Source organism: Carassius auratus, unplaced genomic scaffold (assembly GCF_003368295.1).
Source record: "Carassius auratus strain Wakin unplaced genomic scaffold, ASM336829v1 scaf_tig00214021, whole genome shotgun sequence".
Classification (NCBI taxonomy): Eukaryota; Metazoa; Chordata; class Actinopteri; order Cypriniformes; family Cyprinidae; genus Carassius; species Carassius auratus.
The window spans coordinates 1168028-1181569 of record NW_020527496.1 but is presented as its reverse complement, the minus strand read 5'-3'; the positions used below and the strand labels follow the sequence as shown (position 1 = coordinate 1181569).

At 40.1% G+C, this 13542-nt stretch overlaps 1 protein-coding gene across 1 annotated transcript in view; it reads left to right on the top strand.

The window, feature by feature from the left end:
- The first annotated feature begins 331 nt into the window (after positions 1-331).
- LOC113090790 (protein Jumonji-like) overlaps positions 332-13542 on the top strand; it is a 96392-nt gene continuing 83181 nt past the window's right edge. Inside the window, exon 1 of the mRNA XM_026256384.1 lies at positions 332-1128. Coding sequence (XP_026112169.1) covers positions 1084-1128 — 45 coding nt within the window. The 5' untranslated portion in view covers positions 332-1083. The remainder of the gene's footprint in view (positions 1129-13542) is intronic.

The window sequence follows — 13542 nt, the reverse complement described above, 5'->3', positions numbered from 1 at the left end:
TATATAAAAGTACAAATACAAAATCATGGAATATGGTCAAAACTATCAACTAATTAATGAGCAACTGTTTGGGAAAGATGTTAATGTTATTTAGTGTTGTTCACTACAGTTGAAAAGAATCTACTAGTTTAGGGAGTTTTACATCTAACATTGCACAGTACTGTGTTAAGCAAATGTCGCTTTTAATTATAAATTGTTAAATGATTCTTAACAATTAGCCAAAACTGTTTAAATATGAAAACCGGTCTTCAGAGGAAGAAAGAAATAGACAGTGTCCCCCCACCCCCCACGATGAAAACAAACATTTCGAAGGGGCGAGTGAGAATTCCTAACCTGCTTAAAACTGCTTCTGTCAGCTGACTTGTGTCCATCGGGGCTGGGAAATGTTCGATCTCTATTCCTTTTTCACACTGCATCAGTGTTGACTGAATACCCCATTCTTTTATCCAATTGCTTTGAAGTAGACCAGTGTTCGTTTTTGTGCCCATGCAAGTGGGGTCATTTTGCGACGCTCCCTTAAGGCGGGCGTCTTTTTAAAGTTACGCTGAGCGTGCTGTCGGGTGTGAGGCTGCTTAAAGAAAGAAGCTTCGCCTTGTGTTCAGATTCAGATGAGACCGTGGTGCTGCTGGAGAGTTCACTCACCGTCTGCTAGCTCCAGCCAAAACGGACCACGATCCCTTTCCCTTTTTTAATTTAGTATTTATTTCATCCGATCCTCTGATAAGCCTTTTCAAAAACAAGATGTAACTCACCCCCGAACATTTACATTCTCACCTGAATAAACCTACATGCTTTAAAGAGCCGGGATGAACATCACTGATGGAAGTAATCGTGGCGAATGGTTTTAACTATGGTATGCCGATGTGATTGTTTATTTTTCCCTATACCCTTGGCGATGGATCCCTGATTTTTGGGTAATTCCACGATTCTACCGGGAATCATCGGCGACCCAGGAGGGAATTCTGCACAGCCAAGCAAACTACAGGGGATTTAAATCGCATTGCTCTGGGGAAAAGAATAAAAGCAGGAAGAAAATTAATGTGGCGATTTTCTCCTTAACAATAACTCGTATTGGATTGCAGAATGAGCAAGGAAAGACCTAAGAGGAATATCATTCAGAAGAAATACGTAAGTAGCGATCGTTTGTACGCGGCTGATCTCAAGTTTGCTCGATGGTCTCGCGCTTGTGTCGATGTTAAATGCGTAAACTTTGATCACGGATGGCTCTTGTTGGGTTTAGTCTGGATTTGAAACTATGCCGTAAATGCGCGGCACTTCGTGCACAACACTTAAACATGTTTAAATGTTTTTTTCTATGTTGCACACACGTCGAGGTTCCTCGCTTTTCCCCTGGTATCCTCATTGGGAATGTTTATGTTTTGCACAACAGCTGTTCGCTTACAGAACTCCTCTGTAAACCTGGACGCGTTTTGTTTTGGGTTTGTTAGTACCAAACAAACTCCAGCGTTAAAACATCATTGCAATCAGAAAGGCTTTGTTTGCTCTTCATTGCTTCCCGTCTCAAAGCCGCGAGGACAGCCATATCGCCCTCTTTTATTCCGGGATTTGTTTCCCCGAACTGAATTCTGCAGGAATACGGGGTGTAAAAGCAACGATCCCAACTCCCCTGGCACATTTGGTTTGTTTATATCGGATGTAACTCGGTCTTCTTCACGTGTAAGCAATGGGCTCTTTAATGTTTTCAAACTGTGTAAGGAAGTAATTTCCCCTGCCCCTGCCGACTGAGAAGACTCCGAAGTGTTCATTTATTTAGGATTCAGAGTGAATTGTCTTCAGTCTTTTCAGTTTAAGCACAATGCTCGACTCGAAAACATAAGCTTGAACAGCAGCCAGCATTGTGGGCATTACTGTGCTTTAAACTGTGCCCTTTTTGCTGGCTTTTCTGGGAGTTTCTGCACGTTTTATTGTTCAAGCGGATTAAATATTAATATTACACAACTGATTAGATAAAACGCATTGGATGTCGTTTATAGTGGAATATATATCAAGTCGCATTGCAGAGGTTCGCGTTTAAAGCAAAGCGACCATTTTTACCATCTCTCCAGCACCATGGGTTAGTGGAACCGGCGAACTTGTCGTAGCAGAATTGGATAATAGGACTTATACTTTCTGGCTGGTGATTTAGTCTCCTCGGGAGCAGAATTAAGCAAGACTACCATAACAAAAGCTCAAGTCTCCTCAGAGACGGCCGAGCAAACCTCGTATCTGTTAACCCTCGAAGAACTGACGGACTCTTAACCAGAGTTTCCATACGGTTTACCTGTAGTTGAGGAAGGGGTTTATTTTATCGTAGTTTGCGAGACTGCTGTTACATCTTTCATCGCTCATGTCCTTACTTATTTTCCTATGAAACCAAGCCAGTGACGAGAAATAAATTCCTGCTGGCGCGTGAAAGGGTTAGCTCGTGCAACCAATTTTGTTTGTCACGTGACCTCGTTTAACTTTTTTTTTTTTTTTCCTCCCCGCCGATGAACAGCATTTCGCTACCTGGGAACTATCTTTCCGCTTTAAATGACTTACTGATGTTTTCAGTCCATCAGCAACAGGTTAAACTGAGTGAAACAGATATTGCGAGGGTTTAGGTTATGATGACGCACCACTGGGGCAGTTTCCACGCACTTTATCGGCAATAATGCTCATGACATCTTATCTCTTTCCATAAAGGTGATGGGAATTGTCTATCTTTGCGTGCTTTTGTTCAGCTTAAGCCGTCTCGTATTGTTAACGCAGCACTGTGACAAAATTACTTTTGTTCATTGACAAGGGAAAGGAAAGTGATGACAAAAGTAGTCTATCACGCCACGTGGTGACTTTAGAAGAATGTTTAAGTTAAAACTATTGCACTACTATCAGCTTAAAACGCCGCCTTAAAATACTTTATCAAAGGATTGTCAGGATAAGCTCTGTATGCATTAGAAAAAAGCAATAAAAAATAATAATTTTATATATATATATATATATATATATATATATATATATATATATATATATATATATATATAATAGTGATTTGTAGTAAATGTAAATTCATTAAAGAAGTATATTAGTATACATATACACTGTGTGTGTATTTAGGCACCACCCCCCCACCCCATTTTTAATGTGGTCAGGTAATAACCTTTTTGATCTATTTGGTGTACACTGATCTGTGTATGGTTCCATGTGGGACAGGGATCTGCTGCATCTCATACTGACCACATGTGAGTGTGGTCAGGGTCATGCTCCTCTGTGCAGATCGTGTGGAACGGACCGGAACCGTTCAGAACATGGCTGTTCATGTCACATCTGTGCAGTGCTGGCAGCTGTGCTAAAATCTGGTCAGGCAAACAACAAAAACAACCTGAAGGATCTGTCCCCGGGGACCTGCACAACCCTTGGCCCCTTGGATTCAGCCTCCCCTTAATTAGCGTAAGACAATTATACATGCTTGGCTGAACCATATCCCCTGGAACATGAGTGCAAGGGATTTCTTTTATTTTTTTTATTACCCCATTTTTCTTCACATGTGCTGCGAATATTATTAAAATTCATTTAGTGGAAAACGAGAGAGGGAGAAAAAAAATATGATAATAGATGTTAATAAGAGCAAACAAGGAAATGCAATTAGACCGTCTCTGATTGATAGACGTGTGTGAAAAGCAGAAGGGGGGCAAGTAGGCACTTCTGCTTTCAGACGAGCTCCTTTTAATGGCTTCTCTAAACAAGGCCGTCCTGACACTCTCTGAAGCAACTTCTCTGTATAATTATTTTTGAGGGTTGTTTTTAGAGTGAAGAGTTAACGCTGGTTTTGATTCCGGACGTTGGCTAATGAATGCAGCCGGAGCTCGCGTTTGTGTTCTAGTTCTGTTGAAGCGAACATGGCACATGGTGCGAGGGGAACGGGGGGTTACCCATGGCTATTCTTCTTCTCTCGTTCTCCCTATCCCTCTCGCTCTCTCTCTGCAGGCCCAGCTGGGGTCGGGCCCTGATTCATAGACGTGTGGTGAGATAGGCACAGCTGCTGTAGGGGCCTTTACAAATGTAAAGAAGCTGTCAGTGTTTGTTTCATCAGGCGTACAACTGATGAGGGCCAAGTTGAAAAATCCACTGCAGTGTGTGGTGCACAAAAAAGCTGGAAACAAAAATAGAGAGCAGGGCCAAGGCTCACCGAGCCCTCCCTCTGACCCCGTCCCTCGCTCCGAGTCCTCCCGCTTTGCATTGTAAATGTAGGCTCCTCGTCCATTTGTGAGGAGAAAGCTGTGAGGCTCTGCGTGTGAGCGTGCGAGAGATTGTATGTTTGTGTTTCAGCGCCTGCCGCTAGCGCCACTGCGCTTCATTTAACCCTGTGTTTTAATGCAAATAGGTTTTCTTCCCCCCCCCCCCCTGAATTTTCCAAGGATGTGACATGGCAAAATTCATTGATCATACCACAGTAGGCCAGCTGCTATAGAAGGGCCGAGTTATTTTTGTGTGTTTGTAAGTAAAGGGTCATGAAGTAGTCTGTTATAGATGCAACACACTTAACATCCTAAAATGATCGGTGGATCGAATGAACTTGAAATAAATTTGTCAGAATCTGAATATAGAGTTTACGCAATCGATTCTGTTTCTGTTAAATACTGTGATCTGTATTGTATGAAGCACTGTAAAGGTGACTTGACTGACTTCATAGAAACAGTAGATAAGAATAATATAAATTCTGCAATGATAAAAACATGCTTTTTTTATTTCTATTTTATTCATTTGTGTATATGTGTGTATGCAGGTCTTTTAGGGCCACACTTTGTTCACATTGTTGACAGTTGTGGATTGTTTACAAACCGTACAAACTGGATTTTAGTAGCGAAAATGCCAGGACACTTCAGCAAAGCTGGCATGAAAGGATTTTTTTCTCAAAGCAGCTTGCCATAGTCCTCTTGCCAAGATACAATGCATCACCTCACGGCACCATTTTCTAGAATCTGGCCTGGTGCAGTAACGGATAAGTGTTGCCATACTCCTTTATGGGTGTTGCATTTCCAGCTTGGTGCATTATGCAATGTGATCTTTTACTTATCGACCTTTACAGTCATATGTGATCCTTCACAAGTGCCGAGCTCCTTGGTCAATGTGTGACTGCACAGGATGCACGCCCACATCAGCAAACACGGGTGGTTACATATGCGGATCTGCCCACGTAATGCAAGGAATTTGCTCTGCTGACATAAAGCAGGTGCAGCAGTGCTTTGATAAGTGGTAAGTGTTGTGCTCAGAAAGAATGTTTTCCATTCCTCTGTCCTGTACTTTGTATTATGATGAGATAAGAGGGCAGAGTATCAGAGTCTTTTCTCGTGCAGTGTGGTGAGCGAGTTGTGGTGGATGATGTAAATCATGCACTGGAAAGGGTTTAGACGTTATTGGAAGACTGTATCAGCACAACTGAAACGATCACACAAATGTGGCTTTTGGTCTATGTCTCCTGAATTGAAGTATTGTTTTTGGTTAAAAAAAGTGTTGGTCTACTTCTGGACCTTGGGTTAACAGGGATAGTTCACCCAAAGATAAAAATTGAATGTCTATCTGCTTACCCCCAAGGGATCCAAGATGTAGGTGACTTTGTTTCTTCAGTAGAACACAAACAGTGATTTTTATCACAAACCATTTCTAGTCTGTCTTATAATTGATGGGAAAGGGAATCATGGCTAAAACATACAATAAAAAAAATAAAAATAAGAAAAAAAATATTCATAAAACCAAATTAAACCCTGTGGCTTGTGTCGATACATTGATGTGTAAAGACACAAAACTATCGGTCTGTGCAAGAAACTGAACAGTATTTATATTGTTTTTTACGCAGACTTATAAGCTCATTACCATCACCTATCTCTCAAATGGACCATTCACACTTTATCTACAGTATTTATATTGTTTTTTACACAGACTTATAAGCTCATTACCATCACCTATCTCTCAAATGGACCATTCACACTTTATCTACAATCTCAATTAAGAGTTTCAGTGGTCCATTTTAGAGATAGGTGGTGGTAATGCGCTTATAAGTATTCAATCAGCCATAAAGCAAGAAGAAGAAGAAGCATCATGCCTGCTGCTTGAGGATGCACTTAAGAGAGTTCGAACAGTTTGCACATTAGGTGAACCAGAGGTTAAAAAAAAGATATAAATACTGTTTGTGTTCTACTGAAGAAACAAAGTCACTTACATCGTTGATGCCCTAGAATTACAATATCTACTAAAGTGGTTGTCTTCACTATTTTAGAACATCTGTCGTAAGAAGTACTGTTGCCTAAATGGCTGCTGTACAAAGTGTAATTTTAACACTTCAATAAATCACTAAATTTGGACTGTGTCTAGATTTCAGGGTTAGGTCATGGTCTAAATCTGGACCTCAAAGGGGTAGAACTGGATATTTCTGTAAACAGAAGTTAAGCTGGCTTTACTCTACAATTTTGATGACTGTATTTCTGTCTGATCAACGCTATACCAGAAGTGTTGAAACTGATAACTCCATTCCTTGAACTATCTAAACCATATAAGAAATTGTAACCGTGATTTCCTCATAGTATTCTTTAGTATTGGTCATTTTTATTACATCCCAATTTCTGGGTAATGCCATAATTAGTACATCAAGGGCATACAATGATTTGTTCCCCTTTCAATTTGTATTTCCAGACACGCTTCCTCAGTTCCTTTGTGTTTTGTTTGCTTGCAGTTGGCTGAAGGAAGGGTAACCTCAGTGATGTTGTTGTGAATGTTGACATGTGTCAAAGACGTGGCAGCCACAGCCAGAACCCTTGGCAGCGGCACTTCCCTTTCACAACTGTGTTCCCCTCCGTGACGCTGACGGATAGTTCTGTTTTCTGGAGCTGTTTTTGTCTTTTCCTCTTTCTGCTTTTATGAATCATTGTGCCATTAGTCTTTGGAATTGCAGTATATTATCTGATATGTTCCGAATACGCTGATCAGGTGCAGACTGGAATCGACAGTATGTTTTGAAAGCAGCCATATTGAAAACATTTGCTGTAATGAGGAAGTGGCTTATATCGTAATCATTTCAGGCTTTTAAAAATCAGCCTAGAACCTGCGATTGTCATGCATATCTATCATTAATGCACGATTCTGCCTGAAATCCAGAGGGCGCTCTCACGCTGAAACTCCAAATAGGCCTGGCAAAAGTAATCTAGGAAATCCTTATAGCGGTTGCTGAATAAACAGAAGATTTAACTGCTTTCATTGATTCAACATGACTAATAAACACAAATCGCAGGATGATTTCTTTGATTTTATAATCACGTGATTTTGCGTTGCTTGTCAGTGAACTACGGCTGGAGCTATGCTGCTCCATCTGAAAGCATGTGATGGAGATTTGCTGCTGATTACAGAACTAGCTTTACTGATGAGATGCTCATGACAGTCACATTCGATCAGTCATGTAGCCCTATTTTGGGTACGCTAACCCTCCTGCCAGAACATTTGTAATTCAGTGTTGCATCTCTTGTTAGGCGGAGAGATGTGTGCTACTGGGAGCCATGTGGTTGCTTTTGTGCAAGTTCAGCTGCTTGATGAGACACCAGTGGGGCCTCTCATAGGCCTCAAACTGGGGTTAGTCATTTTGTTTAGTATTGAGGGCCCTAGCAAGACATGCAGTCGTGCAGTGTTTGAGTTTCCTTGACGAGAAAGCGTGCTTTATGTTGCCAAGTGCAACTATTTTAGACCAAGGGCTATGAGATCTGTACATTTGAGGTGGTGTTCATCCCAGTACTTTGTGAAGACACCAGTACAGTGGAAACAGCTATTTACACTGTGTGCATTCAGCTTTGTATACAGCATTAATCATTATTTTTGAGGCCTGTCTGGATTGCCAGACCGCATGCTTGATGTTGCTTGATGTTCAGCCTGGTGGTTTCTTTTGGTTGGGTTTTCAATAGTGCCAAAGAAAACTTTGGAAATGCTCTTCAGACGCTAAAGCTTCACCCATGTGAATTCATCCTCCTCACCCCCACATCAGTGTGACTGAGCTCTATATGGCTTTTTAATGCTACAGATCACAGAAATTTACAGAAAACGGATTGTAATTGAAGTTTGGAAAAAGTATGTTTTTTGGACCGGTTATGTTTGAAGATATGGGTGCTTTGATGGGTTTTATATTGGACGGCTGTTATTTACAGAAGAAGATGCTATTTACACAGAGTAAATAGTGTAGATAATGTTTGCAGCCAAGTGTAAATAGCAACACACGGCATCTTGTTGATGCATGCTAGTCACACAAATTTTCAATGGAAATATGCATTTTTTTTTTTTTGTGGGTATGGTTATTGAAAATGGCCTTTTTCACTTTTATATTGTTACATATTGTTTAATTGTAAACAGATATTTTATAATTGCAAATACATTGTGATCTATTTTTGTAAATACTAATGCAGTTTTTTTTTTAGTAAAATATAATTAAATGTAAATGGGTACTCCAGGTTACTAACATGCACTGTTTTGGGGTAAATTTGGTATTTAGCATTTGTAAAGTTTTCTTGCTTTTATATACTGTGTATGTATGTATGTATATATATATATATATATATATATACAGTATATTATTTTTCAAATGGCAATCTTAATTTGCCATTTTGTGTGCTTCTTTCATTTAGAAAAACCTGTATATATGTTGTTGTTGTTGTTTTGTTTTTTCAGTATAATGGGTCATTGAATAAAGACATTATATCCCATTTCACTAGCACATTTTTGGAATAGCACTATTGCATGTTCCCTTTGAATGAACATAGTGGTGGATGTCTCAAAGAAACACATAATCATAATTTTCCTGTTTTATTTCTGGAGGCACTGTAGTGCCTACATTGCTTTTAAGCATAAGCGGGCACTCATGGCAAGGATCTCTGGTATCTAACTGCGTTTTAGTCGCTGAAAGGACAAATCTGACAGGATCCAGATAATATCATTAAATCCAGAACCAGATAGAGTTTCAGACATGGTGACTCATTTTGGTGATCTGAATATAAAAAATTTTTTACACCACAATAAGCTCATCAAAGTCATCAGTTCCAGTCCTCTTGGCGCACGGCATTATAGCATTTATGAGCAACTTTCCAGATTCTCTCATTTATTGTCAGGTTGGAAATTTGCTTTTCTAAATGTGCTACTTACTGTTAATTCAAGACAGAAGGCTCAAATTAATTAACGCTGAACAATCACTTTAGAAGTAAATACAATGAAAGTATCTCCATAGTGACTAACCAACAGAGTCTTGAAAAAAAAAAAAAAAAAAAAAAGATAATTGATCACACATGCACCATGCCATGAGAGGGGCCTAGTCTCTATGTTACCATAGTAACCACCCCGGTGCCAGAACACGGCGTCTCTCTGCCTTTTTTTTTTTTTTTTTTTTTTTGAATCTCCACTTGAGTGTCTGAAAATAGTGGTGCTCGGCGGATGCTGAGAGCTCATAATGAGCTCTGGCTGCTTTGGAGGAGACAGAACAAGCTTCTTAACTGCTCACTCATGAATCAGATATTTTCAACAAATCCACAAGTGCTGTTTTTGTTTTTGTTTTTGTTTTTATGCAACATATGACTGAAGCAAACCGCTCATTGCCAGAAAAGCCCAGGAGCTCATTTGTTTTAATGGGGCCCATCCTCACACAAATGCACGCGTGCATGTTAATGCTAAATGCTAGTGTGCATAATTCCGTCTGTTTTTATGTAGGTACTCAACTGCAAGGCTGAGCTGATATTGATTCTGCTGCTAATAAGTGATGTTTTAGTCCAGACTCGTGGTTAATGGCTGTGTCTGTTAGTTTTGTCTGCTGGCAGATGTGAGCTCCAAGCGCCTTCCCGTTTTTATCATCTCTCGGCTGCTCTATGGTCTTTGAGAGTGCCACTTGAATCAGCCTGGCTCTCATTGGATTTGCATGTTCTCGGTTTCTGCAACTTTGAGTTTGAAGGCCATAGCTGCTTCTACTGCTACTTAAATCAGGATACGAATAACAGGAGTTGTGGGGGTCTAAAAGCCACACTTAAAGGGATAGTTACCCAAATATGAAAATTCGTATTATTTACTCGCCCTCATGCATATGGTGCCAAAAGTCAAATTAGCTGTTGGACCTCAAACCAAAACATTACCTGTTGGAAAGTTAACTCCATTAAAAATCTCAAGACCATTAAATTCAGGCGGACTGGCAGGAGCCGAGGTGAATTTGGCTCGCAGATGTGCTGACAGATTTATGAGCAAACACGTACGATGAGAATGTCACTCCTGACATAGTAAATGCAGTAATATTGAGTGACAGCGTCATGTTTCCAGTAAACGTGTTTTAATGTACACACACAAGGTAGAATTTACTGATTTAGTCAGCCGTTCGTTTCAACTGCTGTAATTTAGCTGGAACGAATGGTGTCAATTTCTTGTGAATATTTCGCTGGAACGTCAAATTAGTCATAGTCTCGTATTTAGTGTCTTTTGAGGGCCAGAGATTCTCCGCTGGCTTCTTCCTGTGGAAAGTCTCAGTGACAGGCGAAGAGAGACAAAGAACGACTTCTGTTTTTATGCCGCCTCATTCATGCACAGATGTGGGAATTCACCCGTTTTTGGTCTTGAAAATTTCAGGTCAGCAGCTTTATATGTTATAATTGAAATTAGGGATGTAAATGCTAAGTTCTTCACCTTTTTGCAGTTTTGTTTTTGCATTTTGATGTAATCCAACTAATGTGAAATCCCCCCCTCCACACCATGAATCATATTCACAGAATACAAGAGAACGCGTTTAACGTGTTTTAGTGCTTTTTTTCCTTGCACCTGTCAGGGATCTTTCTTTCATATACCCTGATTGCTCTACTAGCCTACTTTCCTTCTCACCATTAAAAAAAAATCCTTTTATTGTTCTTTTCTTTTTTACGTTTTCTTGCGCTGCCCTTTCCAGTGCCTCCCTGCTGACAGGCTGGGAAGGGAAACATCTGTGAGAAAGTAACAGCAATCCATGAAGTGAAAATCATTTCTTAATTGCAGCGATTTGGGCAGTGACCTGCTTGCAAGAATGGGTTTAGTTTGATCCCAAAAATGCCCTGAGCAAGCTTCTAACACCTGGCTGCCTGTCTGAGGCCCAAACGGCCTAATCGGCCTAAAAAAAAAGAGGTTTGGTCGGAGGAAAACAGCGGATGCTTTGTTGGCTGTTACATGTGTTAAATGGAGGGGCTTGCGCATTATTATCTATTTTCCTCTCAGACCTGTATGGATATTTTGCTCCATGGTGTGATAATAAGTGGCTAATGTAATGGAACATACATTTTCAAAACAGGCTCATCATTTTAACCATGCAAATATGTAATTTTTTACAAAAATCTATATTAAATGTCAACAACTAAGCTGATGTTTTGCATTGGTGCACCATTCTTGTACTACATGAAGACCGGTGAATGCAGACAAAGAGAGCTCTTTTTTTTTTTTTTTTGCATGCTACTCTATTTTTATTTCGGTACGGTGTAGAGACAGCAGGTCTTGCGCAGTGCCTGTCTGTGGTCACCCGGCCGCTCTGCTCTTGTCAACTGTCACTTTCTGCTGCGGTTGCATCCCTCAACACCGGAGTAACTGGTAATCTTATCTCACTGTCAGTTCGCCTTACTCTCTGCCTGCCTTCTGAGCCCCCGTTAACCCCTTGAACTTCAAGCTGCCGCCAGTCTGTCACCTCCCCTGCATCTTGCAAAGAAAGATTGAGAAAGTGAACATGTGTTCAACTCGCATATCTGATTTTCTTGTTATTAGACAGATTCTGCCCTAATAAATCTGGCTCCCAATCATGTTTGTATGTGTCTAATAATGCTTATTAAAGCAATTAACCATGAGTTGCTGTTCATTGTTGTATAATCACTTTGTACCTTGTCCAATCAGATTTTAGAGCTTTTGTCAGAAACCGGTTGGTCTGACAATTGAATAAAGTCCATCAAAGGACCCTAAAGCTACTCTATTGGCTGAAATACATTTAAATGAAATCTGTTCAGTGCCTTTTTAGAAATACAAAATCGCTTTTTGATGTGTGTGTTTTGAATGACGTTATTACGTTCCTTTAAACAATTTAAGCTTAGCTGGTTTGTTGGCAGATATTTAAGCCAATCAGGTTAAACCAGTTAAGACCAGCAAACCATCTGTTGGTTTTGTTGGAAGGAGTATCCCATAAATTTAGACAAACCTGTTATTAGCTGTTTTGTCAGCACCTTTGTGCTGTAAATCAAATAAATCAGATTACACCATAAAACCAGCAAACCATGTTAGGCTGGTTTTAGTGTTGTTGTTGTTTTGTAAGTTTTTTCGGCAGGGATGTCTTAAATTGTTAGTATAAAACCATAGCTATGGAAAGTAAAATAAAAGTCTTTCTTTTTGTTCATTTGTTTAGTTGGCTTAGGGTGTTTTAGCTTAGGTTTAGCAAAATATGTCTTGAGGACTTTTATTTTTATTTTTTATATATAAAATTCAATTAAAACATCAACCAGAGTGTATTTTAAGAAACGTGCAAAAATCCCTGCCAGGCTGTGGCTGATTTTGTACAGATGCTTTTTACAATCCTTAAAATAAAGGTGGTCAACTAATAGCAGGCCAGCTAATCGCTAGTGGTTTTTCAGGCCTTAAAATCCTGAAGAGTATCACCCCTTCCAAACCTGGGGTCAGTTTTCAGACTAACTCTTTCTGGCTGTGTATTATTCTGCCAGATAGTTCTCTTCCTCCAGCTAATGCACTGTAATATGATGTAATTTAATAATGTTGTCTCTGTATGACTGCTCATCTTTCTCTGCCTGTTTTCAGTCTGAATGATGCAGTTGGCTCACATCTGCAGCGTCTCGCAAGCTGCCCCCTTGATGTTGTCTAACGTGCGCAGTGCACAAACTGTCAACCCCTCTCATGGGGAAAGACCGTCGATCAACCAGGCACTTTGGTGACACAATGGTCACAATGGCTCAATCTTTCATGCTTGACGGAGTGCCTGGAAAGCACAAATCAAATTTGTGCAGAGCATTGACTTTATCACGGTTCCTGGAAATGTGGTGGGCTGCTGCCTTTGAGCTAGTTGACCTTTTCGCGGGCGTTTACCATGCAAAAGCAAAGCAGTTAAGATGAAGCCCTGCAATCAATGCTCCTTTTGCTAGCAAAATAATGGCCTGGCCAGGCACAATATTGCATTACGGGAAATGGAGGGACGTGCGTAGAGGAGTAGGTGTTCCCATACACTGGTTAGTTTTTGTTCTTGTTATTTTGTCTTTTTAATTTTGATCCCTGTGTCTCTTTAGTTGAGGCCCCTCCTTTAATTCAATTCCATCCAAACCTACAACTCACAAGATGATTATTTTGATATCATTAGCTCACCTTCATGTCGTTATAAACAAATGGGGTCCACTTCTGTTTGGACTCGATTGGCTTTTATTGTATAGACGAAACAAAATAATGTTTTCCTTCACAGAAGAACGTCATAAAGGTTTGTGATGACATCTAGGATTGGACAAACACAGAATTTCAATGTTCAGTTGTTCCAGGCAAAATATCACCTAAAGC